Raw genomic sequence first — 27,780 nt, 5'->3', positions numbered from 1 at the left:
AATAGTTATAAGCGAAAATGTTAAGAAATTCAATGTTAAGCAATGTCCATTGCAACGTCATTAGAACGTGTGTCTATAAGGTTCATAACACTTTTTTTTGTACTCTCATTACGTACAACACAAACCCGCGGTTGTCGGCTTGTACGCGAATTACTTGGATCCTGAATCGCTTTGGCACAGATGAAGCAATTGTTCACAAAATCAAAGTCTGGCTCGGGAGCTTCTGAAACTGACGATAAACTATCGGTTCGATTGTCCACGTTATAACAATAACACGCAATAGGTACAGTAACTTCCGAAACAGTTCGTAAAAATTTTTTGCTACAGCTCGCTCTATTAAAGTTTTTACACCTTTTGCCTTCACAGTTCTTATTTTATTTTCACCTAAAGGTTTTTTACAAATAAAACAATCACTCATAATGGAATAATAAAAAAGCACACTTAAAAAGTCAAAATGCTAATAAAAAAAAAGTGTCTAAAATCATTCGAAATCGTCTTCACAATTAAAAACAGAATAAAACACATCCGCACGTACAGAAATATGTAGCACAACTAAAAGATATAAGTTGAACGACAACTTCAACACAATACTATCAGCTATTCTTACAATAAGAGAGGTTGGAAATAATAATAATAATAGCAGGCAGATGTTCTTTTGTTCCCTAATGGTCCCTTGGGTATTTGGGTATTAATGAGAGTACAAAAAAAAAGTATTATGCACATTATAAACACACGTTGTGATGACGTTGCAATGAACATTGCTTAACATTGAATTTCTTAACATTTTTGCTAATAACTTTTTTATTTATAGTTCTACGACAAAAAGTTACTGGACCAAAGTTGTAGAGAATTTAATTTGCAACAAAAATGTTTATACAATTTTTTTGTCAGATAAATAGTTTAAGAGATACATCGTAAAACCATTTCAACCCCTATTTTCAAGATGGCGGCCGTGGGACAAGGGTGGCGACCCCACAAACTTGGTTTTAGCTTTACACTGACCGCCCCTACACTTCAAAAAATAAAATTGCGTCCTCTAAAAAACGCAACCCCAAATGTAACTTTTCAATGAACTACCCGTGCATTTTATTAGTTAGCTGACAATCATTTTTATCTTTTTTTTAAATCAGGCAGGTTGTACACAAATTGGTGAAGTAACATTTTTTATCCATATACTAATTTGTTTAACAACTTCAAAGAAATGAATAAATGACATATTGATTGTTTACGTTTTTAGAACAACCAATACTATTCCGTGGGTTAAAATGAATCAGTCTATACAAAATTGTGACTAACAATATCAGTCTTCAATAATGGAAAAAAGATCTTTTTTTACTTTAATATTATTACTTAATATTTCATTCCCAATTGTTATTTTTGCTTCTTTCACTGGACGCGTATTCTCATCTCTAGAAGTTTTCCTTTTAAGACTTACAATCTTGTTTGAATAAACCCCTTCAGTGACATTCTGTTCACTATTTGAAACCTTTCTCTTTTTTGTCTTTGTGACAACGAAATCTAAGTCTGACGAATCATCATCAAAATCTGCATAAATAGGAACAGATCTTCCACTCCTTGTTGATCTAATGGGTTGTAGCCGTGTAGATTCTTCTAATATTTGAATGGGGGGCGGCCAAGAAGCAAAATTGATTGATTGCCTAGCCTGGAGGTAATTGTTCATAGACATAAGCTTAATATATACTGCCAGCGTGCGCGCTTTTTCAGCTTGGGTTATTGTGCCAGGCAGGAGACTCCAAGGCATCCTTCTGTCTCTTACATTCAGATACCTCCTCTTCATGGACTTTTTAGCGGGACTACTAGCAACATTCTCTTCAACCTAAAACATTAAAAATATAATATATAACATTACATTTGACTCAGTTTCGAATTTGTGAATGGATCAATAGAGCGAGGTCTAAGAGACACCACAAAACAGAGCAGGGGTGCCCAACATTTTAAAATTAAATGCATAACATTTGGTTTCTAACTTGGGGTTTTTTGGTGCCCACTCTGTTAAGTTTAAATTAATTGTATGTTGGTTGGCTCAATCTGAGTGGCCTATAACTAAGGAAAGTATAAATGCGGCATTGATTTAACTCATCATTGCAGTATTTGGCAGGAAAATACCAAATATGAAATGCGGTTCCAAATAAAAATGTAACCAAATTAAATTTTAAATAGATCATTTGGTAGGTTGCACAACAAGAATGCACCATATTTCAAGGTTTAGATAATTAACTGAATGTAAGCAAATAATCCAAAATATTCTCTTATGCCTTTCTCTTTTCAAATCATGTTACAACTTGCAAACAAATGATTCATGTTTTTTTTAAACTGTTTAATAAAGTAAACATAAGTACTTGTCTTCACTTCTGCTAACAATGTACCAAAAACTATCAATGAATGAAATGAAATGCATATTTTTGCCAAAATTCCGGTTCTAGTTGTAAGGTTTTTAATAATTTTAGAGTTTAGTATGAATATGTTGGGACGAATTTTCTTAGTGTAGTAGCAGTGGCATTAGGGATGGTAAAATTAAAATTGAGTTTTACTATTATTTATTATGTTAGAAACTGTTTTTAAAATTTTACATTTATGGTTAATAATAATAATAATATAGTAATCAAAGCAAAATTTATTAAACTTAAACATAAGAATATGCCAAATGTTTAACTTATAGCTATCTTGCAGTCATGTTCGGTTAGTTTACAAACTAATTTATCTTAGGAGTGATAAGAAGTCAAAAAATAATTGTAATCTAAAGGAAAATTTTAAGAATTTTCATTCTCGTTGACTTTGAAGGCTGATTTTAGCCAAAATAGCCCCCATGAAGGGCTATGTTTTTTTTAAGAATGTGTAAGTTGAGAGTTTGGAGAGGTTTTTGATCTACCTTAGAATCACGAATTCACCTGTTTAGTTATTTAATTTAAAGAAGAAAGTTTAAGTTATTAGTTAAATTCTCAAAAATTCAGAAAAATATTCATAAGTCGAAAAGTATGAAAAATCGCGGAACATACATGGGGGTGATTCGGATACCCCAAGAAGTCCTCTATCTCTGGACCTCCGCTTGAAACTACTTTCTGGGACAACCTATATATAAAAATGAATCCCTATTTCCCTTGGTCACGCCATCACGCGTGAACGGCTATACCGATTTCAATATATATTTTTTGTTGTGTTTGTTATTGTCAGAAGGTTCTTATAAAAAAAAAATGCGCGGAAAATTAGAGAATTTAAGAAAACTTAACGAAAATATTAATTTGAAATAACTGTCAGCGATTAACAGAATGCGTGCTGCAAATTCATAGTTAAGACGGGACTACGTCTGTCGGACCAACTAGTACTATATAAAACTTAGCATATCTGTATACCAATTTATTTTTTCACAATCCATGTCACACTTTCGGCATAAGTTCTAGCAGTTATCCCAATATTTTTACGAAATTTCATATTTATAATATGAATATTATGGAATATAGATCAGGTTTTAATTTTTTTCCGCCTCAGTATAATGTATAACATAATTATCCATGCATATTTTTATATATAATATACAATTAAGTATGGATAGTATTTAAAATACCGTATATATGTGAAGACATTCACGTAATTACACTTCAAAATACAGATAAACACATACTACAGGTCAATAAATGATTGATTTTGTTTTAGTTAAATTTTAATTATTGTTAAACATATGTATGTATGCATACACAATGTCACGCCTATAAGCCGCAGGGGTAAGCAGAGGCTAGTGATGTCCATTATGCTCGATTCTCGCACTATTCGATTGTTACTATCCTATCTTTTCTTGCCAATGCAGGGTATTTTGACATAGCCTTTACTGTGAATTTCTTATACCTGACATTTTCATTCATTCAAAGGTTTAGTGCAGGTGACCCTATTGACTATTCCATCCATGATAGGACCCTGACAAAGAAGATATATAACATTACGGCGGATGATAAGAGTCAGTGGACGTCAACCACACCATTGGAAGAAATGAGTTTCATTGCATCCTATACATTATTTTAAAGATACAACTCTATTTATACAGTAGTAATTGTCCAACACCTTTGGTTAAAATGAATAAATAGGTAATCTATATTATTTGTTATTTACATTATTTAATTACCTAAACCAAACACAATTTTCTTTAGATTTATGGCATCCAATGCAGTAATGTTTTAAAACAATTGCTTACATTTGCAGTCTGCCTAGCGTTTTCTTCATCCTTCATGCTGCATTTAGAATTATCGAGTGCTCTTAATAAATCACACATTTCTTCTTTGCTCAAGTGATCTTCCTCAAATCCATATTCTGTAATTTATTACGAAAAATATTTAATATAACTAGTAGTCGCCCAATGGTCGCAATTCGACCACAATTCATAAAATTTTAATGCGGATGTTACTGAGGCTCTTCTGCACTCCTTCTCTGTGAACTTTTATCTTGCTACATCTCACACTCCTCCGTGCGTGCAATGTACTTGAAAAGGGGTACAAAAATTTTTCTTTTAGCGTATTATATACAGGCGTTCCACGGCTATGCAACAAGTACTTTAAATATTGTAAATAGAAAATTTTACTGAAATAAAACATTAATTTTGATTTTAAAACCAATTAAAAAAGATTTTTTAATAATCGAAGCAGGAACCGAACCCGCCAATTGACAAAAAAAAACACCCATAATTTTACAATACCTATCGAAATTCTCGATCATAAGGATTATTTTTCTCCAAATAACATTGGATCCTTAATAAAAGAAAGACCAAAAAATTTTAGATTAGATTTTATCATTTTAAATTATTAGTAATTAGTATGTACCCACTAAAGAAGTACATAATATTATTTCCCAAATAAAAGTGCATAATAAAACGAAAAAAAATATGTAATATGCTCATAGCCACGACGCGGCGGCCAATCTCAACAGCGATCAATCAGGTACGCAAGAGAAATTATATTGCACGAGTGATCAGACTGAGGACCAACGGCTTTACGTGCTTTCCGAGGGACGAGGGTATCACACCGCCAACTCCCTGACTCCGAGCTGCGACTAAGTAATATTTTTAAGATGGAAAAACCCAGTCACACTTATTTTGGCCCGACCCGGGATTTGAACCCAGAACTTACAGGACTTACTACAGGCGCAGCAGTCATATATGTGTAGCGGCGTAAAGGTTAATGCCGCTGTAGAGGAACAGATGGTTACGTTCCTCTATGCAAGGGCAAGATTCCCAGTCAGGCAGATGTTGCGCCTGACCGGCCGCGGCCCCTCCGACAGTTCCTATTCGGAGGTGGTATATATGCTGCACGTCGCGCAAATTGTGCAAGCGTGATTCAGGATCAATGTTGCCATCTATCGTGATATCAGTGCAGTTGTGTCACTGCATCGATCCTCTTGCAGTTCCGGCGATGTTGACGAGATGGCGGTGTATGCATCGATTGTACCGCCACATACATACATAAAAATGAATCCCTATTTCCCTTGGTCACGCCATCACGCGTGAACGGCTGGACCGATTTCACTATTTTTTTTTTCTGTTGTTTGTTATTGTCAGGAAAGGGTTCTTATGAAAGAAAAAAATCAATAAATTCCGTGGAAAATTAAAAAATTTAAGAAATCTTAACAATATTCATCTACGTAACTGTCAGTGGTTTGAAATAACTGTCAGCCATCGACAGAATGCGCGCATGCATACACAGTTATGACAGGACAACGTCTGTCGGGTCAGCTAGCGGTAAATAAATTGTAGTATGTACCTGCAACTCTTTCGTGTGCTACAATCACAATACATGCTGATTAAAAAACAAATGTTCCATTTTCAAATTCCTATACTTTTGTTTTTCATTTAGTTTAACTTGCGTCTTTTGCCATATTTCAGTGAATTTAATTACACTGGCGCAATAAAATAATTTAGATTTAATGGAAGCATACTTTTTAAACTAACAAAACATATTTAAGCTCTGCAGTAATACCGCGAAAGATATCTCGATAGAGAAACACCTCGATTTGGTTTAAAAAGATTGATAAAAAAATTGTAAAATTTTAGAGGACTTTTGATCGTTACTTCCGCCACTATAGGTACAACCAAATATACGTAAATGAAGAACTTGACATTTAAATTTATTTTGAGGCAAACCCAAAGAGTTCATTGAGGGAAGGTGAAAAAGAAAGTAGATTTCTTTTAAAACGGTGCCAATGATTAATCAAAAATTACACCCGGGTGATGACGAAATACAACTTATTTTCTGAGACCACATGGAGGACATTTTTGAGCGTCAACATAACATTATTTGGTCAGACAAGATACACTTTAGTAACAACAGTAGACAAAATCCCTTACGAATCCGCATAACTAATGATCCAGTACAGTTTTACCAACTGTCGATGTGGGATTGTCAAAAACCGAGTTCTCTTAAATATATTGTTATAAAGGGCATTTGAACTCGAGAAAGATATTTCGAGATATTTGACATTTTAAGAAACGAAATTAATGATATTCCCGATGAAGTACGACGAATCCCATTTTTCGTCATCATCTCAGCTCATAAGAGTTGGTGAACTAGAGAAATTTTAATGATTTTTTTCCTTAATGGATCAGTACTTATGGGCAATAGTTTAGTTGACGACTTTTTTTATAATACCTTAATTAAATACATTTATCATAAATGTTTTTCATACAAAATCAAAAGGGAAAAGAATGTTCAAAATCCACAAAGTAATAAATGTTATAAAACTTAGAAATTTTATGGAAAGGAAACGTCACTCAGTGCCTCCGGCCACAACGCTGCGTGGATGAAAAAGGACAGCGCAATAGCCAATAACTCTACCACGCCCCCTCTTATGCTCACAACAATAATTCAAATATGAATAACTGTTTTATTTTTCAACCAATTTTGATGATGATTTCACAGACATATTTTTCATATTATTTTCTGTTCCATATAAAATAATGAACTAAATCAAACATAGAAAACTACCCTATTAGATAGCTTCCGAGATCCCCTAACCTTGCTCAACAGGATTCTTTATGAGGTTATGTACAAGCTTAAGGAACTTAAACATATTGTTATTTGTCAGGTAGTTTTATAAGAGAAAAATCAACAGGGAGCCAAATTGTTAAAAAAGTGCAATTTTGTGTACTACCAAATGGGACACATGAAGAGTATTTGCACAATTTATTGTAAGCAAAACATTATTCTTTAAAAAAATGTAAAATTACATCATCTTCCTTTCATTTAAGATGCTAAAATATTAATTCAGAACAAGCCTCTTGAAGGGTATAGTAAAATAATGTTTTTTTTTTACCAATTGGTAGGTTCGATTCCCGCTTCAGACTGATAATTATTATAAAATCAATGAATGCAATCTAAATTATTTTTTAAATCAAAATGACTGACTTTCCCGCCATGTGGTATAGCTGTGGGACCCCCTGTATATATATTCACTTGTAACTTTTGCTCGCGACTCTGCCCGCATAAAAAGTCTCAAGAAATAAAAATCCCGCTTTATAATTTCCTATAGCACTCAGAAATAGTACATATTACTATTATTAAAAAAAACAAAATTGTTTTGAAAGTTCCTGAGATTAGCACGTTCAAACAAATAAACTCTTCAGCTTTATATACATAATGGCTTTTAAACACAATTCTGCCTGTGTGAAAAAGTTGTTCCAGATTAGGTATTTCAGAATAAAAATCCTTCTATATATTTCCTGGGATAGAAAGCCTATGTTCTTTCTAGGATCTCCTATCTCCCATACCAAATTTCACTGGAATCCGTTGGGTTGTTTTTGAGTTGATTGCTCTCAGACAGGCTGACAGGTACAGCAGGGACTTCATTCATTTGACTTTGACTTTAAAATATATATTTTAGACCTTTTTAAGAGGAACAATTCAATCATACATGATGGTTTTGCGTATCTTTAACCGTTTACGCAGTGCACGCAATAGAAGCTCTAAAGGAATGTATTTTCCTGATATTGCAACATTTTTCATTGATGATCTGCTCTGCTCTTGGTTGTATGGTATTGTTATATAGCCTATAACTGTCCTGGATACGGAGTCTATCCAACACTAAAAGGACTTTTCACTTCGAGCCAGTAGATCCTGAGATTAGCGCGTTCAAGCAAACAAACTAACAAACTCTTCAGCTTTATATAATAGTACAGCCATATAATTTTACATATTATGTATATTATTAATATATGGATTACTCGATCTACTTACTTACGAGTGTGTATTATATAGGTGCTTATTACGAGTAATACTCGTAGTTTTGGATTCAGTCACCACAGCACTTTTTAAATACATACGTATGTAATAAACTTTCATAGTGATCACATACAACTTTAAAATAATTACAAAAAAAATATTACCAGTCAGTTGCTTTTTCATATTCTTTATTTCTGAATCACAGCTATCGTCGGAGGAAAGAACGGGATCCATTTTTAGGCAAAATTTCCGATTTTTAGAACAATAAAATTCCACTATACAATGGACACTAGTTGTAAAGGTATTGACACAATGGCAAAGTATATAATTTTTAAATTAAGATCAGATTCAAACGCTTTATCATAGTTATATTAATGATAAAAGCCGATAAACTCAGTTATAATTCTCTTTATTTACCTACAAACTGAGTACACATCTTACAATTTTTTATTAAAACAATTTGATTTGACAATTCAAAAATTGACATATGGTTTGACATTTTGAATTTCAACTATACATTTGTCTATGGTTTGCAATGGGCTAGGCTTACACATACAGAATTGGATGCTGAATCTAAAAAAGAAATTCAGAACTGAAAAATGAATGCTTGCTTCATAGAATCACACCTCCTTAGTCATAAAAGGACATTTCCGTTGCGAAATATTCACAAATTATTTAAGGCGATACCTCAAGGTCCATTTTCATACATTTTGTTTCGGCTTTAATCTGGGTAACTAAACAGTATTGGCAAGTAAAGAATTTAAATTCACGTCTAGTTAGTGATTAGTTCTCGCAGTTGAAAAACGTAAAAATAATTAATAATCATGGATATTTCGGCCTTTAAAATTTAATATGACGAAATTTTAAAGGCAGAAATATCCATGATTATTAATTGTTTTTACATTTTTCTTTCAACTGCGAGAACTAATCACTAACTAGACGTGAATTTAAATTCTTTACTTGCCAATACTTGTTTAGTTACCCAGATTAAAGCCGAAACAAAATGTATGAAAATGGACCTTGAGGTATCGCCTTAAATACATAAGGGAGATTATACTACACATAGAAAAACAAAATTTTTGAAGTCATAATTTATAGCTCGCTCCAATCAACGTATTGAGGATTCAGCCCAAATAGTAAGCAACACTGGTCATCATGATCAGAATTTCGAGTTTGTATCAGTGTCGGATTCTCCGTAAGGAGAATTACTTTTTCTTGTCAGTTTGAGACTTCAAATAGTTTCATTTTCAGTACAAAGAAATCAAAAAAAATAAGTAAACATTGATAAAAATGAATGAAACTTGTAGTAAAATCGTGAAATACTAGTTAAGATAGTATTTATAAGAAGATAATCCCTGTTTACAATGGAAGAAGAGATAAGGTGCTTTGTTTGTAAAGAGTTTTATAAAGAACCAGTGCTACTTCCATGCGGACATGCATTATGTCGAGCTTGTGCGGTAAATTTACAAATTCATGTTCATGAAGGCGACAACGTCGCAGGAGCCAACGACTATCAAGAAGCAGACAAAGCTTCGGTGTCAAGCGAGACGGACAGCGGTGTAGTATGTGGATCAAGGCCTAACAGTTACGCGGGAACCCCGGCCGCACCCGCCTATCCGGCTGCCGTGTTCAGTATAACGTGTCCGTTATGTAGCAAGTTGGTTTATTTAGACGACAATGGTGCTGAAGGCTTACCCCCATTCCGCGTTATGCGAACGATCGTGGAGCGTTTTGGCGGAGTGAGCGGTGCCCCGCCGGCCGAGGAGGCATGCCAAATGTGCGAGGGCGAGCGCCGAGCAGCGGTGGTACGCTGCGAGCAGTGCTCGGTCCGTTACTGTGCGGGTTGCCGCGACGCCTGGCACCCCACTCGTGGGCCCCTCGCGCAACACGAGCTTAGGGCCCTGGGGACCACTTGCGCCGATCATGGCTGCCCACCAGTGCTCTACTGCAACACTTGCCTGATACCCATTTGCCAACGTTGCCTTGGTGAAAGGCACTCTCCACATGAAACACAACCCTTGAACACTGCAGCTAGAGCCCATAAGGTGCCTAAAATTAATTATCTTTGCCTAAGATTTGTATTAATTGAGATCTTTGATTATGAGTTTATCTTTCTATGTTTATACAAAAGAACTAATATTGGTGTCACTTTTTCTCCACATGAATGTTTTAATCACTACATAGTATAAAACAAAATCGCTTTCTCTGACCCTATGTCCATTTGTATGCTTAAATCTTTAAAACTTAGCAACAGATTTTGATGCAGTTTTTTTTAATAGATAGAGTGATTCAAGAGGAAGGTTTATATGTATAATAACATCCATTAAATAGTGGAGAAATACTGTTATGTTATACTCGTGCAAAGCCAGAGCGGGCCGCTATGTTTTAATATACAACATTCACAGTTTTTCTGTAGTGTATTTAGTATCAGCATTGCACCCATGCGAAGCCGGGCGGGTCGCTAGTTATAGATATATTTGTTTTTATTCTTATACAGGCAAGACAAAGTGGCCCCACTGCACCTGATGGTTAGTGAAGTAAGGTCCAAATAGTGTCAACATTGAAAAGCAATTATTACCTCTAGCCAGTTGACAAAATTATAGCAGCCTATTTGAAACTAGATATGTATACATACATTGCCCACAGAACTTGACACACTGATGTGTTTCTTTATGGCCAATGCATCTTGTGGCACATTTGAAATGCAATGCATGCATGCAAATTTTGTATATATACTTTGTCTAAAGATTGATTGAATATATTATTTAACATACTTTTTTGAATGTATTTGTATTTATTCCAAGCCATATAAATACGAAATACATTAGCCATATAAATGTAAGACAGACATTAGTTACTTTCACATTTATAATATAGGTATGGGTTTGGCAATTGACTGTTATCTCCACCTGGACTAAAAAAGCTACAAGTGCAGGTTTAATTCAACTTATAAAAAATTTGCTAAACTGTGTGATATTAAGTTTCATTCTGTGGGTTAAGGCAGTTAGAAGTTTTCCAAAGTTCCTTATTCTTTTTAAATTTAAAGATATTAAGAATAAGATAACAAAGAAAATAATGAATTATTTCAGACTGAACTATCACAATCACTTCATCAATTGTCAGAACAAGCCAAAGCCATGACTGAGTATATACAACGAGTTAAAGGATCAGGAGACAAAATTAATGTAAGTTAATTTCAATACAAACACTCTTATTTAATATCAATTCCAATATTTTATAGAGATCTAAATGTGTATTGTTATGTATTCTTCATTTACTTTTTTATACAAAAGTGCAAAGAATGATGAGATGATGTTGTTTAACTGGTTGTAAGTGACACAGATGCCTGGAAACTGTAGCAAAAAGCCTGTGCTTTTGTGTCACTGAGGGTACTTTCTGTACAATAATTTCACTTTGTACAATGTTATTCAAACTGAAATGACAATGCTTGCATATTGTAGTGATAGTGATAAACATTATGGGAGTGCCTACCCAGACAAACTTGCATACCTACCATTTACTTGATTGCATGCCTGAAGTCATAGCATGAAATCATGAATACTTTTCAGGTATTTTGATTAATGTATGAATATTACATTATAAATTATACCATATCATATTGTAACACCATTACCTTGGAAGCTAAATGCCACTGCTGACCCTTGGCTTGCCTTAACCGGCCTTTACTCTCGTTCAATCTGCGTAATAACAAGAAAATTCGCTCCGGGATGCGGCAGCCTCTTGCATGGTGAAATCGGTACACAATTCTCGACACCGTTAAGACACCCCCAGCAATATTAGACCCAATATAATGATCTACGCTGCAATGGTCCTTGCACGTTGAGGTTGCTGTCTTTGACTGTATATCTCTATAAGTACAGTCAGAGATTAGCTGTACGGAGTACGTATCCCAAATATAGCCTTCGTACCGTCATCTACCACAGGAAGATACAAAACTAATAATATGTATTCATTAGTTTTATTAATAGTTAGTATGTTCACAAATATTATTGTAACAAACAGAACTGTAAAATCATACATAGTAGGTGTAACAATTAAAACTGGGTGTGGAACTTGATAATCTTAACAATGTTATTGTGAATGTACTTATCAATGTAGTTTATAAAGATAAGATTCTAAAATTTATAAACAAAGTACTGCTAGTCGTACGTCGATGTTATGTTTATGTGTAACCATTTCTCATGAGTAAGGCGCGACTGAAGTTCCCCGTAATTACTGATACCATCGACACAAACTATGATATCTAATGTAAACCAAAAAGGCCGCTAGTTTTTGTTTCGGATTTTTACAAAAATCGACAGTTTGGATAAACGCTACCAAACAGAAAGTCTCGGATCCAAACCAAAGAACAATGCCTTAGGACAGAAATTTTAAGTAAACCTATAAATACTAATTTACGAAAAAATGTCTTGCCGTAACCAAAGATGCCAAAATTACACTACATTTTCAGGAATCATGCGAAGAGTTAGAAAAACAAATCAATCAATCATGCGCGGAGGTGACCCGCGCGGTAGAACGGCGCCGGGACGAGCTGATCCGCGCGGCTCGCAACACTCGTTCGCAGGCTGTTGCAAACATGCGCTCGCTGACGTCGCATGCTGCACAGAAACTCCGGGAGGCGACTGCGCTGCTACACTTTTCTATTGAGGCTTTAAAAGAATGCGACAATGCAGCTTTTCTTCAAGTATGACAATTAAAATATTAAGGCTTATTTTATTTTCTAAGCGTAATTTATGGTTCTCTTGTTGATTTGTGATCCAGGTAGGACACATCCTGTCGGCGCGAGCGCAAGAGACGGCTACAAACTTGTGCTCGTCGCTCGAGCCTCCGCCCTCTCCGCCTGCACTTACGCTGGATACCGAGCCAGTAATTAGAACTGTCAAAACTATGAACTTCATCGAATGCATACGTAAGTTACTTCCTCTTTTGTTAGCAAAATGAAATAGTTTTTTAATATAAAAAATTAATATCTTAATACCGTTTGGAATGCAGCCATAGAAAACGATATGAAATTATCAGGTAACAATACATCAAATTATCATTTAATTTCTACTTGTACTGTAAAAATGGTATCATATTTTCAAAATGCACATAATATTATGTTATTCGCATACGACAAAAAAATACTTGCTCATAATTCCATAACTATTTGGTAGATAAAGATAAGAAAAAATATCCCCACCTTTAAATATTGAATGGGTGGATTTATTTCATATGATAAGCAAGATTCCCCTCCCACCCAAATATTTCTCCACCTTTTCTAAACTCTATCCCATTCCTTTAATGCCTGCACAGTTTTATTTATTCATTAGTACTGCCACGTTGAGTTCACACAGTACAGTAACTGACGGGCACAGGCATGGTATATAATATACAAACAATACATTACATTCGAACGGTGGCCTTAAACAATAATAATAGCCCGGAGCCTCGCCCTTGCAAAAACTACCATCACACTACACCTTAGGCAATGGGTAAAAAGCTCTCGCAAAGATTTACCGCCCAGTCTCGCCTTAGTTAAATCTGCTCCTGACAACGTGAACATGGTTGTGCTGTGTATATAACTAGAGTGTGCACAGCGCCGGGCGCGCCGGGCATGGCGCTGGAGGCGTGCGCGGCGCGCGGCTGCTCGTGCACGCTGGCGTGGCGCGCGCCGCCCGCGCCGCACGCCGTGCGCGGCTACGTGCTCGAGCTCGACGACGGGCTCGGCGGACCCTTCCGGGTGAGACCTTCACTTTGTTACACCTTATGCTTTACTTATAGCGGCGATAGCCTAGTTAGTTTTGGAACGGACTGCCGAGACCGATGTCCGCAGGTTCAAATCCCAAGGGCACACACATTTTTTTTTTTTTTTTTAATCTTTATTTAAGGAGCTTGGTCGTTATTTCACGACTATGTCGCTCCGTACGTCCACTTTTATCCATGCCTACTATTTTTTTATAAAATCAAAATATTTTTTAATAAGCCTTTAGCCTCTTCCGATACTGGAATGGTCAAAAAGCTATTTATGCTGCCCACATTAAAGCTCAAAGTATGAGGCCCACTCCGCACACACTCCGACAAAACATGAATTAAGTCATCTCTTACTCCACAGTCATAGCAGTTTGGGGAGTTTGACGCCTGCATAAGATGCTTAAACATATTTGTCGGAATATGCCCAGAGCGGAGCCTCATTACTGCCACTAGCTCTTGTCTGCTCAAAGCACAATCAGTAATCCTTGGAGATTGTAACGGCTCAGGTTGAATCGTGCGGTACCATATGCCTTTTTCTTGGGAGCGTTTATCAAAAAACTCATTCCACAGTTGGATACAGTGACGCTTTACTTGTGTTAACATTTCCGTGTAATGTGGTGCAGGATTTAAAAATATACCTTCCGTCGTCGCTTCTTTAGCTAATAAATCTGCTGTGTCATTACCACAAAGACGAATATGAGCAGGAACCCATTGTAGCTTAATCGTCTTAGGTCTCAACGAAATAATTTGGTTTAAAATCTTATAGGCTAAAGAAGCGCCACGAATGGTAGTCGTACACCGAGCCAAATGTTGTAAAGCGCTTTTTGAGTCGGTGATGATTACAATATTATTATATGAGATTGACTCTGCGTAAGAACAAGCTTCTAAAATAGCTACGAGCTCGGCTGACATAATAGAAATATCCGAATGAATTTTAAAACGTACCCTAGAATTTGTTTGTGGGTCAAAGAAAGACGCACCAATATTCGCCTGAAATTTAGATCCATCTGTAAAAATCTTATAATAATTGGAATATCTCTCGTCAATATACTGAAGGCAAGTTTGTTTTAAATATTCTGTGTTGTACTGAGTTTTAGCTAGTTCAATTCCGTTAACATAAGAAATGATGAAGTCAGATGAGTCAATATAACTAACCCAATATTTCATCGCGAACATATCTAATAAAGCACTGCAATTTACTCGAACATTCCTAAAAAGCTTTTGTAATTTCCATAATAACGGTTCCTTTTTCCTATTCCAAGTATGACTGCCACGACATCCATCCTCTACTGATGATAAAATATTACTATTGAAATGTAAAGATTTGCATTTAAACAAATATTTTCCACCTAGATAACGTCTCCTAATAGTGAGAGGTTGAAGGCATAGATCACTCTCCATCACGTGTATTGGCGTTGTTTTCAAAAGCTTCCAATGATTCTCATGGCCGCATTTTGAATTTTATCCAATTTACTAGTATGACACTGTGCACTATCATCGAATAAAAAGCTTGCATAATCTAATCGACTCCGAACCATAGCCATGTATATATATCTAAGATGCTTGGGATGAACTCCCCAACCCGATCCTGCTAAAATTTTTAAAAGATTTAAGTACTTAGACGCTTTTTCAGAAATTTCATTAATGTGTTTGGACCATCTCAAAGAGCAATCCAGCCATACACCTAAATATTTAACGTACGGGGATAACTGAACATCAAAACCATCAACTTTAACTTGAAAAGAATATTTTTTATACCCTTTCTGAAAGATACACACCTTGCTTTTAGTTGGAGAAATATCTAGACCTATATCATGTAACAAATATACAAAGTTGTTTAAGGCTGTTTGCAATATTCTTACAGAGTCGGAAACATATTGGTTTGTGGTATACAGTACAAAATCATCAGCATACTGTGAGACAGTCACAATATTTATTTGTTTGCTAATATCCATTGTTACAACATTAAAAAAGTAACGGCGACAAAGGATCCCCTTGGGCTAATCCCCGACCGGTACTTCTAGCAATAAACGAGGAATTAATATTTATCTTCAAATATCGTTCCTTTAAAAATTCCCATAAATATCTACATAATTTATGTCCAACCCCAGACCGATCCAAAATAGTCATGAGAGTCAACACATCCACATTTTTATATGCATTATCAATGTCTATAAAGCATCCCACAGTAGCGTATTTTTGACAAAAACCTTTTGAATATCCGTAACAAGTTTACTTAAATTATCCAAGCAAGACCTACACTTACGAAAACCAATAGTTTTATCAGAAAAAAGTTCATTGCTCTCATAAAACCACTCTAGTCGTTTCTGTAAAATGGCATGGAATATCTTACAAACACACGATAACATGGATATAGGTCGAAGAGATGATAATGAACTAGGATCTCTTCCCGGTTTGGGAATAGGAATTACATTTATATCTCGCCATTGCTTTGGAACGAAACCACTATGTAAAAACATATTGTATAATTCGGCCAGAACCCGTTTGCCACTATTTGGCAAGTATTTGACCATGGAATAAGAAATATCGTCGAACCCTGGCGCCGTATCTGTATGCTTTATAGATTTCTCAATTTCACAAATTGTGATCTTTCGTTCAAGTTCTTGATTAGTGGAAAAAAACTTAGGTTCAGGAGGAGATACAAAGTCTGGAGATAGTGAATGTAAGAGAGCTGACGCTCTATCTACTTCTATGTATTGCCTTGGAGTTTTGTGCCCTTTCAACCACCTCATTCGTAGCCATACATCCCTCGCATTGCATGATTCATGCAGACTCGAACAAAACTTTTGCCACGATTCTCTTCGAACCTTCCGAAGCAACTTTTGGAAATCTGAAATCCTATTTTGGTAAATTTCAAAATTTGCCGGGACAGGATTGCGCCTGAGGTTTTTTAATGCCAATCTACGAAGTGCAACAGATTTAGATAATTCAGAATTCCAATATGGTTTTGGACGAAAATGACTTGCTGGGTTGAGGCAATTTTTAACAGTTGGTATAAATAAATTGGCCGCATCATCTAAATGTCTTAAAAATATACTATAAGCTTCCTGTAGGTTGCAGGGCAATATAAAATTGCTAAAAACTTGGTCTAAATAAGCCCTGTAAGATGACCAGTCAGCCTTTTTGAAATTTCTTCTCTTAATGCTATTTGTACCTGCCTCCATCTGAGTTGTTATTTTAATAATATTATGATCACTTCCAATAGATTTTTTTGTAACGGACCAATTAAATTTAGACGCAATATCTAATGATGCAAAGGAAATATCTGGTGATGATAATTGTAGCGTACCATCTCTCCATTGAAAACGCGTGTGATCACCATTACTGAGATAGGCAAATTCGTTATCTAAAAAGGCATTAAAAATCTGAGAACCCCTACTCTCCGTTTTTTAAGACCAACAGGAGTGATGGCCGTTAAAATCTCCAAGGATCAGAGCTTTATGCTTTACGAGAGAAAACAAAGAATTCCAATCATTTTGACAAGTAGACGCATTAGAAGGACAATAGACAGAGATAATATTCTCCAGATGGGAACAGTTAAAAAACTCTTAACATGCACAAATTCAATTTCACTATTAAAGCTAGGCGAACTACACAGCTGAGCCTGAATGGATTTGTGAGTAAGAATAGCGACACCACCATGTTCATCGTCTCTATCTTTTCGAAAAATATTATAGTCCTTTAAAGCAATATCACATTCTGGAACAAGCCAAGTTTCGCTTAACGTAACAATATGATTTTTTTCTAAAAGTAACAAATTTTCAATTGCTCTTAATTTTGGCTTTATACTACGTGCATTCCATTGAAAAATATTTAAATCGATACATTTTTAGAAACCCTATCCATTAAACGATGCAAACAAATTTTTTAACAATGAAAAATCCAAAACCATCCTCCGTACAAATGATCTAACCCAATTCAAAATTAATTCAAACGCTACTTTGATTTTTTCTCTTCTAGATTATAAGATTTTTCAAAAATAAGATCTTTCAAACGCTGCAATAAATCTTCAGAAGAATGCATTTTCTCTCCACGTCCTTCATTAAGTAAATCACCTTGACCATCCTGGTTATTCTGATTTTGTGAAGACATTTTCTTTGGTGAACCTTCAGACTCCGTCGACATATCAAGCATCGCAACCACAGAGTTTGAAAGATGATAAGGAACTTTATTCTTTCTTTTGTTTTTAGCCTTTGGTAGCTTATTCTTAGAAGCTTCTTCCGATAACTGTAAAGATTCACTATACGTACGAACATTAGCAGCTGGTATTAAGAGATCAGATCTTGGAGCATATAAAGAAGAGCGAGGAGTAACTAGTGTGCTTGCAGCTTGTTGCACAGTTGGTTCACTATCAACAACACTCAAAACATCTTCGGGCGGCAAGGATAAAATAAATTTTTCAAGCGCGGCTTGGTAGCTACACCCATAATCAGACATTAATTGCCTTATTCGTTTTTCCTTCAAGTATATCGGACAGATTTTGGACAGAGCCATGTGCTTACCAGAGCAATTAGCACATTTAAATCTCGTTGCATCACAATTTGGATGTCTATCGCCACATTTAGGACAGATCTCTCTATTCGCCGGACATAATTTTACAGTATGACCGAAACGCCAACATCGCGAGCATTGAGTAACAGGAAACACATAGGGATCTATCTTGATTCTTAACTCATATAAATAGACATATTTAGGTAATGTAGGTCCATCAAATCCAAATCTGAGAGAAGAACTTGGAGTCCAACCATCTGCACTTCTGCGATTGAGACGCTTAACAGAAACGATTTTGAATTCTGAGGAAATCTGCTGTAGTAACTCGTCTTCAGAAATATCTAAATCAATGTCTCTAATTAAACCGTATGATACACCTACTTCAGAAGTCTTTTGCCTCCTCCAATACATTTTTGAAAATACTTCATTATTTATAAAATTTTCAGCACATTTTGCAGACTCAAAGTTCAGTAATAATTTGTATGGGTTAATATATTTTACCTTTAATACACCTGAAATTCCATTTTCTTTTAAAATTTTTGCTAGGGCAAACTGTCTCGGAAAAACATTATTGCAAGTAACGGAGACCTGATTAGGCACGGCTGTATATCGTTGCTGCTCATTGGTTGACATAGTACTATTGTTTCGTCTTTTAAACTTTCTCTTCACTTCAGTCCATGTTTCGTCCTCACCTTCCTCATGACCTCTCTTATGCTGACCACTTGACATGGTCATGCACTCGAAAATTACCCGTTAAATAAAATTTATTAATAATTCAATAAATTTTTCAACTGACATCCATGACGTACACGTCAATAATGCACACACATTTGACTTTTCTAAAAAAAATAATTGTGTGTTTTCTTTGTGAATTATCGCTTGCTTTAACGGTGAAAGAAAACATCGTGAGGAAACCTGCATACCTGAGAAATTCTCTATAAGAATTTTCAAGGGTCTGTGAAGTCTACCAGTCCGCACTGGGCTAACTAAGGCTTAATCCCTCTCTTTAGTAAAGGAGGCCCATGCCCAACAGTGGGACAGTATATAATACAGGGCTGATATTATTATATTGTATACATACTTTGCGCCTGCACCCTTTTATGAGCTAGTAATCACTTAAAATAAAGCGTGAGTTTATTTTGCACCATAATTACTGTGCATTCGTTCCAAAATAAAAACATTGTGGTGCTATTTTTTATTTTGTTAAAATGAGGTCTTTTTGCGCTTGCCCGGCGCCTAGGGGCGGCTAATTTTGGAACAGCCCCAAGCGGCAAAACCCACGCTACGCCACTGACCCATGTATATGGTTATAAATAGTATAATCATGGTCAATTAATTATAATATAATATAAGGTGGATTTTTGAGGCCGGTCAGCATGGGCAACTACCTTAACGACTGTGGCTACAAGAAACTCAGGAGACTGTCCATCATTTGTGAAGACATTAAAATCTGTATTTATATAATTGTACTTTTTAGAAAATATTATGTATTGAGTACTTACGTACTGGTCAGAATATGCAAAAAAAATCTTTGTAGGTCGATTTTGTAGGAAATGCACTTCAATTCGCTTTTAAACATAATAAAACTTATACTCATAGTCGATTAATCTGCTGAAAGTAATAGGAATATATTTGGAACTCCGAATAATGTGCAATAAGTAAATGTTTAGGTAGCTTCCCTTACTGCCCCGTCTCAAAAATCAACCTGTAGAGTGCGTTCGGCAAATTTCGGACGGTTTTTCGGTGTGTTGCGAGGAGTCTCGAAAATATTTTTTTTCTTATAAAATATTTAAGCGATACAAATATTTTATACATAAAACTGGTTATTATTAATGCTACTTTATGTGATAATTTAATTATCTTCCAATTCTCTTTGTGTAAGCTTAAAAATAGATGATAATATCTGTATAGAAATTTAAATCCCTTAGAAAAGATCGGACCTTCGTGGGGTAAGTTCGGACTCCGTTCTAATAACGCTTCTAATGCTAGTATGATAAGGTCCACGAAATCAAACAGAAGTCTCAAAAATGTTAAGAAGAGCAATATCCACATGTTTTGTTCCAATGCACATAGCGCACCCATTCTTGGTCGTAGTAACAATTGTGGTATATAGGGTGTGGCAAAAAGAGACAACGTAGCCGCCTACATAGTTTAAACTAAAAAATAACCATAGATTAGTGGTATTTTTTCGTTATACGATCTTACCCCGTATCCGATCTTACCCGAACGCACCTTAGAACATTAATTGAAGCTAGTCATATTCACGACTACAACAATAATGTATAGTGCTACTTTATTATACTTGATCGATTACTTGAAACCAGTTTGACCCACCCAGGAAGTATACTGCGGACGGGAGACAGTTTGCACGGTGGACGGGCTCCACTACGCGTCGCTCTACAGTGCTCGCGTCAAGGCCTTCAACGGCGCTGGAGAGGGCCCCTACAGCGAAGTGATCGGCCTACAGACATCACCGGGTACATTACTTTTACATCATATTTTGGTTGTCATTTAAACTTATTTATAAAAACGTAAATGATGCTGATACAATAGCGTTGATGTTCATACAGTGGCATGGTTCACGTGGGACGCGCGGTGCGGCGAGGCGGAGGGCGGCGTGTCGGTGTCGGCGGACGGGCTGAGCGCGGCGGCGGCGGGCTGGCAGCCGCGCGTGCTGCTCGCCGACCAGCCGCTGGCACGCGGCCTGCACTACTGGCGCCTGCGCCTCGACCGCTACGACGCCGACGCCGATCCGGCATTCGGCATCGCGCGCGCTGACGTCTCGCGCGACAAGATGCTCGGTCACTACAACTCAAATCATCCTACAGAATAATAAATATCTGAATATTTCACACAGAATAAATGATCAACATTTATATTTTGCTAAAATATTATATTAATGAACGGTGTATGGTCTTGTCATTGCAGGCAGCGACGCGCTGGGCTGGGCGATGTACATCGACGGGTCGCGGTCGTGGTTCGTGCACGGCGGCGCGCACGGCGGACGCACGGCGGGCGGGATCGCGCGCGGCGCCTGCGTGGGCGTGTTGCTCGACCTGGCGCGCGGCACGCTGCGCTTCACCGTCGACGACCGCCCGCAGGTATATCTATACTACTAGCTTTTGCCCGCGGCTGCGCCCGCGTTATAAAGTTTTTCAGGCTAAAGTTTTCCGTTATAAAAGTAGTAGTTTCCCGGGAGCCTATGTTCTTCCCAGGGTCTCAAACTGTCTCCATACCAAATTTCATCTTAATACGTTGGGTAGTTTTTGAGTTTAACACGTTCAGGCAGACAGATGCAGCGGGGGACTTTGTTTTATAATATATTTTTTAGAACTTTTTAAGAGGAACAATCCCGTCATACATCATTGTTGCATAACTTTAACCGTTTACGCAGCGCACGCAACGCAAGCTCTCAAAACTAATATTTATTCCCCGTTTTTGCAACATGTTTCATTACTGCTCCGCTCCTATTGGTCATACCGTGATGATATATAGCCTATAGCACTCCACGAACAAAGGGCTATCCAACGCAAAAATATTTTTTCACTTTGGACCGGTAGTTCCCGAGATTAGCGCGTTCAAACAAACAAACAAATTCTTCAGCTTTATATAATGGTATATATAGATAGAACTATTATCTATTCATAGAAAACAAAAATATACGTTTTATTTATTCGAAATTTAAGTAGCGCGACGTATGAATCTGAAATTTTATATATATATAATTTCTGGTAACCTGATGTGTGACCTTTGGTCATAAACATAGACTGAGTTGGAACGTAACTTCCAGGGCGACATAGCGTTCACGGGGCTGCGCGGCGCGTTCTACCCGGCGGTGTCGCTGAACCGCGGCGTGGCCATCACGCTGCAGCCGGGCCTGCCGCCGCCGCCCGACCTGCTCATGGCGCAGCTCGCCATCGAATGACTGACTCATCCGCCTAACTAGACAACACTTTAAGTACTTACGATCCCGCCCATTTCCATTCGGAATCAAAATTAAACTAGTCGTAGAATTGAAAATCAAATAGACATCATATTATACACATTTATTTTATTGTAATTTGCTTACATTGTATACTGATAATAGTGTCAATAAATGTAAATGCAAACAAGAGTACTGACATTCGATAAGATGATTTAATGTATTCCAATTAGTAAATTATGAATTAGTATCAGGCAGTATCTTTTCCTAGGTTAAGCAATAGTCCGAATTCAATGATATAAAATCTAAGATTTTTGTAGTATTACGATATTAACCCATCCATACCACTAAGCATGGATTTAATCTTTGTGTATAATGACGTGTAATGTTTTACATTTAGCTTACATGAAATAACTGCATAAGTTGCATTGTATAGATCGGTACTCTGTCGCAAATAATGCAATAAAGTAACGAATTTATGTACTACCTATCGAAAATATCTATGTACCGTACCAGTTTATGCGTACTACTATCGCGTTAACCTTTTATACGAAGTTACTACAGCCACTTCCTTAACGCGCCCGCACCGACGCGTCAGCGGCGTTGTGTAAACAGTCTCAGCGCTAGTGAAACTCCGACGGCGACGCTGTATCACGGAATAGGGACATCTATCTTTCTTGCCAGTAACTGCTGCTACCTCCGCCTACACACCCTGCATTTCCTCAATTGGGTATACAATTAACTAAAACGAATCTACAGTTATTTTTCTATTCTTGATCAATTATTTATTATCCATTACTGTTTCCACCATGTCTTTCAACAGCCAACGCCTTCTTTCCAAGAGCCAGATCCGTTCATATTCTTAATGATTAATATTGGGAAACCCGCACAATTGTGATAGATGCACGGCACAGTCTAGTAATGCCGATCACACACACATCCAATAATGTATAGAGACTGGATACATATTATGAAGCTGCTTTTGCGCTAACATATTACTATCAGATACCGGCTTTACCACATAGCCTCTATGGAAGTCACCATAAAAGTTTATTAAAATAAGACTCAATATCTTTCTTTGTTTCCATACTGTGTCGTATAGGGCCGCCAGGGGTCTACGGTTTCCCCAGTAAAAACTGTATTAGTACATAATAATAATTTGAGGATGCATAGTGCGACCAAACACATAGTACGGGCAATTGTATAGTTTTCCTTGGTTTTGTTCTCTGGCAGCAAACTGAAGTGAAGTTGTATCTGAATATTAACCAATCACAGTGCCACTTTCTATCCTAAGCCGACGCTCTGCGTACGCTGTCTGTGTGATAAACGGACTTTATCACAGCACTGTTGTCTGTGGGCAAATAAAGTTTGTGAATTCAGCCATTAAGCTTGCTTTTGTATTTTTGTTAACGATCTTATTTACCGCATTTTGAAATGAAGGATAAATTCTGTCGGTCTACAGATATTTCAGATTGTGGCACTGTGGAATATTATATTTAATATACTTATTAATATGTTGTAACCACTCCGTAGATTTTAATTCATATAAATGGTAATTATAATATATTGATTTAATAGATAGAATTACGATAAAAATTTATGGGGCACAGCCAGAACTGAAGCTGGAGTATTCTACATAATGCAGTGCTTTTACTACCAAAATTAATGTATTGGTAATGAAAATGAGACTATGTATCTATTTGTTGACCAATAAATATGAAATGTTGATAATTTGCCTCACTGACGTGAGAGAATAATATGAAGAATTTTCTAAGCTAAAGTGGGCGCATGAGGTCTATCCAAACTTTCGCTTGAATTATATAATTACTAAAAAAATAAGTTGGATTTACATCCACATAAGACGATTTTTTAATTAGAATACACCAGGTAGTTCATAAAACGTCTCCCAAATAATATTTAATATATTTAATAGGTTAATAAACCACGACTTTTTATAATTTCATTGTTACTAAAAAGTTATGGTTACCCAAAAACGAAAATTTTACAAATGATAAAAATCGCTAAAAAAAATATGTTACCCATATTTGGCGCAAGGGATACCTTTAGGATGATAGAAGATAGAAGGCTGTCAGTGATGCGACCGTCGCTATAGCAAGAGCGGATCCAGGGGAGGGGAACCATTAGGGTCATAAACCCCGCTCCCTGGGCTGGGTTAAGGTGACTACTGGTAATTATTTAACTTGTGGATATATTTAAAAAATAAATATTTTGTGTGATAGCAAATACACCCGAAAGACACGCAGAGTACTCCTAAAGGCTGTTATTTAATGTATGTTCATAGGGAAATTGATGACATTGTTTGAATAAAATTATTTCGATGTTTCAAAATAACACTATTTCTTTTATAATAAGATCTATCTGTAATCCATTTGGAGTCTGTTCTGACAAGACCTCGACTATTAGGACACCCCCCCTCTCCTCCCGCCCCTCTGACTTGAAAACTGGATCCGCCCTTGCGCTATAGTTCCTGTGCGACAGATAGCTAATTGTTTCCACTACGCGCCTACTCTTCCTCTTATTAACCAATATTGTATTGCTGCATAATAAAAAATGTGTAAAATATTACACATAAAAACTAGTCTATTTCAATTCGACACATGCTGCTAATATATTTATTTTAACGAATTAGGTAGGTTAAAAAATTGTACTTAAAATATCAGGTATTGAAATAACAATAAATTATACAATTTAAAATAATGAAATTCCAGATTGTTTCTATTGCACTTCCATCTATATATATAAAACAAAGACGGGTTTGTTACAACACTTATAACTCGAGATCTGCTGAACCAATTTTCATGGTTATTGATTCGTTGGATTTGTCTCCGCCCCGAATAGCAGAATACATCTTAAAAACAATGAAAACTCGATATGTGTAATACTTAATTGTTTCAATAAATGCTCATTTTGTTTATTACATGTCAAACATTTGTTGTCCAATCCTGTCAAATACTGTAACAACCTGAGGTAACAACTATTCATGTGTGCGTTCAGAAATTTATTTTGTGTAAAATGTCTCGAAAGTTTAGGTACTGTTATATTTGTTTGTTTTAGACATTAATTTGTGTAAATTATTTATTAATTATTCAATTTTTTAGAAAAAAAGAACAAGACGCATATTAGCTGTAAATGGTAAGAGAGGGAAAGAAATAGGGTAGAGGAGAGAGGGACCATCTCGAATAGAAGTGTATAGACAAATCGAGAAAAATCCAAAATAGCTCGGACCGGGACTCGAACCCAGGACCTTTTGATTACAAGTCAACTGCTCTTCCTTCTGAGCTATCCGAGTTACTTTAGATTCACATTCGTTTTGTCTATATCTATTACTAGCTTTTGCCCGCGGCTCCGCCCGCGTTATAAAGTTTTTCAGGCTAATATTTCCGTTATAAAAGTAGTAGTTTCCCGGGAGCCTCTCAAACTGTCTCCATACCAAATTTCATCTTAATACGTTGGGTAGTTTTTGAGTTTAACACGTTCAGGCAGACAGATGCAGCAGGGGACTTTGTTTTATAATATATTATTTAGAACTTTTTAAGAGGAATAATACCGTCATACATCATTGTTGCATAACTTTAATCGTTTACGCAGCGCACGCAACGGAAGCTCTCAAAACTAATAATTTTTCCCCGTTTTTGCAACATGTTTCATTACTGCTCCGCTCCGATTGGTCATAGCGTGATGATATATAGCCTATAGCACTCCAGGAACAAAGGGCTATCCAACACAAAAAATTTTTTCAGTTCAAACACGGTAGTTCCTGAGATTAGCCATTACTGCTCCGCTCCTATTAGTCATAGCGTGATGATATATAGCCTATAGCACTCCAGGAACAAAAGTGCTATCCAACACAAAAATATTTTTTCAGTTCGATCTGATAGTTCCTGAGATTAGCCATTACTGCTCCGCTCCTATAGGTGTGTGATGATATATACCCCATAGTAGTCCACGAACTACAGTATATCCAACTCAAAAATATTTTTCAGTTTGAACCGGTAGTTCCTGAGATTAGCCATTACTGCTCCGCTCCTATTGGTCATAGCGTGATGATATATAGCCTATAGCACTACACTAATAAAGAGCTATCCAACACAAAAAGAATTTTTCAGTTCGAACCAGTAACTCCTGAGATTAGTCATTACTGCTCCGCTCCTATTGGTCATAGCGTGATGATATATAGCCTATAGCACTCCACGAACAAAGGGCTATCCAACACAAAAAGAATTTTTCAGTTTGGACCGGTATTTCCTGAGATTAGCCATTACTGCCCCGCTCTATTGGGTATAGCGTGATGATATATAGCCTATAGCACTCCACGAACAAAGGGCTATCCAACGCAAAAAGAATTTTTCAATTTGGACTGGTAGTTCCTGAGATTAGCGGGTTCAAACAAACAAACAAACAAACTCTTCAACTTTATATAATAGTATAGATTGAGCCACACCGTCCATCATACGGTAGTACACCATACTCATATCTATACTATTATATAAAGCTGAAGAGTTTGTTTGTTTGTTTGTTTGAACGCGCTAATCTCAGGAACTACCAGTCCAAATTGAAAAATTCTTTTTGCGTTGGATAGGAATTATGTAAGGCTAATGGCTAATCTCAGGAACTACCGGTCCAAACTGAAAAGTGTTGATAGCCCTTGTTCGTGGAGTGCTATAGGCTATATATCATCACGCTATGACCAATAGAGCGGAGCAGTAATGACTAATCTCAGGAACTACCGGTTCGAACTGAAAATTTTTGTGTTGATAGCTCTTTATTAGTGTAGCTATAGGCTATATATCATCACGCTATAATGACTAATCTCAGGAACTACCTCTACTAACTGAAAAATTCATTTTGTGTTGGATAGCACTTTATTAGTGTAGTGCTATAGGGTATATATCATCACGCTATGACCAATAGGAGCGGAGCAGTAATGGCTAATCTCAGGAACTACCGGTTCAAACTGAAAAATATTTTTGTGTTGGATAGTTCTTTGTTCGTGGAGTACTATGGGGTATATATCATCACGCTATGACCAATAGGAGCGGAGCAGTAATGGCTAATCTCAGGAACTATCAGATCGAACTGAAAAACATATTTTTGTGTTGGATAGCACTTTGTTCCTGGAGTGCTATAGGCTATATATCATCACGCTATGACTAATAGGAGCGGAGCAGTAATGGCTAATCTCAGGAACTACCGTGTTAGAACTGAAAAAATCTTTTTGTGTTGGATAGCCCTTTGTTCCTGGAGTGCTATAGGCTATATATCATCACGCTATGATCAATCGGAGCGGAGCAGTAATGAAACATGTTGCAAAAACGGGGAAAAATTATTAGTTTTGAAAGCTTCCGTTGCGTGCCC

The 27,780-nt window shown here is 36.5% G+C and overlaps 2 protein-coding genes and 1 non-coding gene across 5 annotated transcripts; 1 reads left to right on the top strand and 2 right to left on the bottom strand.

Moving 5' to 3' along the window:
* Positions 1 to 979: 979 nt before the first annotated feature.
* On the bottom strand, positions 980 to 12,225 carry LOC115450005. Of its 3 annotated transcripts, none has more exons than XM_037442217.1 (3): positions 11,851 to 12,225; positions 4,205 to 4,320; positions 980 to 1,837 (listed from the first exon to the last, which is right to left on the bottom strand). In XM_037442217.1, exons 2-3 carry the CDS (start codon positions 4,280 to 4,282, stop codon positions 1,301 to 1,303), a joined length of 615 nt encoding a protein of 204 aa, XP_037298114.1. In that variant the 5' UTR covers positions 4,283 to 4,320; positions 11,851 to 12,225; the 3' UTR covers positions 980 to 1,300. The 3 variants fall into 3 exon arrangements, with proteins under 3 accessions (XP_037298114.1, XP_030033767.1, XP_037298115.1); XM_030177907.2 differs by lacking the exon at positions 11,851 to 12,225 and adding an exon at positions 8,381 to 8,731; XM_037442218.1 differs by lacking the exon at positions 11,851 to 12,225 and adding an exon at positions 8,232 to 8,354.
* LOC115450004 (E3 ubiquitin-protein ligase TRIM9) lies at positions 9,288 to 25,127 on the top strand. Its single transcript, XM_037442216.1, has 9 exons — positions 9,288 to 10,261; positions 11,306 to 11,401; positions 12,688 to 12,921; positions 12,999 to 13,146; positions 13,817 to 13,959; positions 20,821 to 20,959; positions 21,053 to 21,283; positions 21,411 to 21,583; positions 22,273 to 25,127. Exons 1-9 carry the CDS (start codon positions 9,581 to 9,583, stop codon positions 22,405 to 22,407), a joined length of 1,980 nt encoding a protein of 659 aa, XP_037298113.1. The 5' UTR covers positions 9,288 to 9,580; the 3' UTR covers positions 22,408 to 25,127.
* Positions 25,128 to 25,641: 514 nt separating this feature from the next.
* Trnat-ugu lies at positions 25,642 to 25,714 on the bottom strand. Its single transcript has one exon. It is a non-coding gene; the product is annotated as a tRNA-Thr (tRNA).
* Positions 25,715 to 27,780: the final 2,066 nt, after the last annotated feature.

The sequence above is a fragment of the Manduca sexta genome, chromosome 24 (genome assembly GCF_014839805.1).
Source record: "Manduca sexta isolate Smith_Timp_Sample1 chromosome 24, JHU_Msex_v1.0, whole genome shotgun sequence".
NCBI lineage: Eukaryota > Metazoa > Arthropoda > Insecta > Lepidoptera > Sphingidae > Manduca > Manduca sexta.
This window is presented reverse-complemented; position numbering and strand designations above follow the sequence as displayed.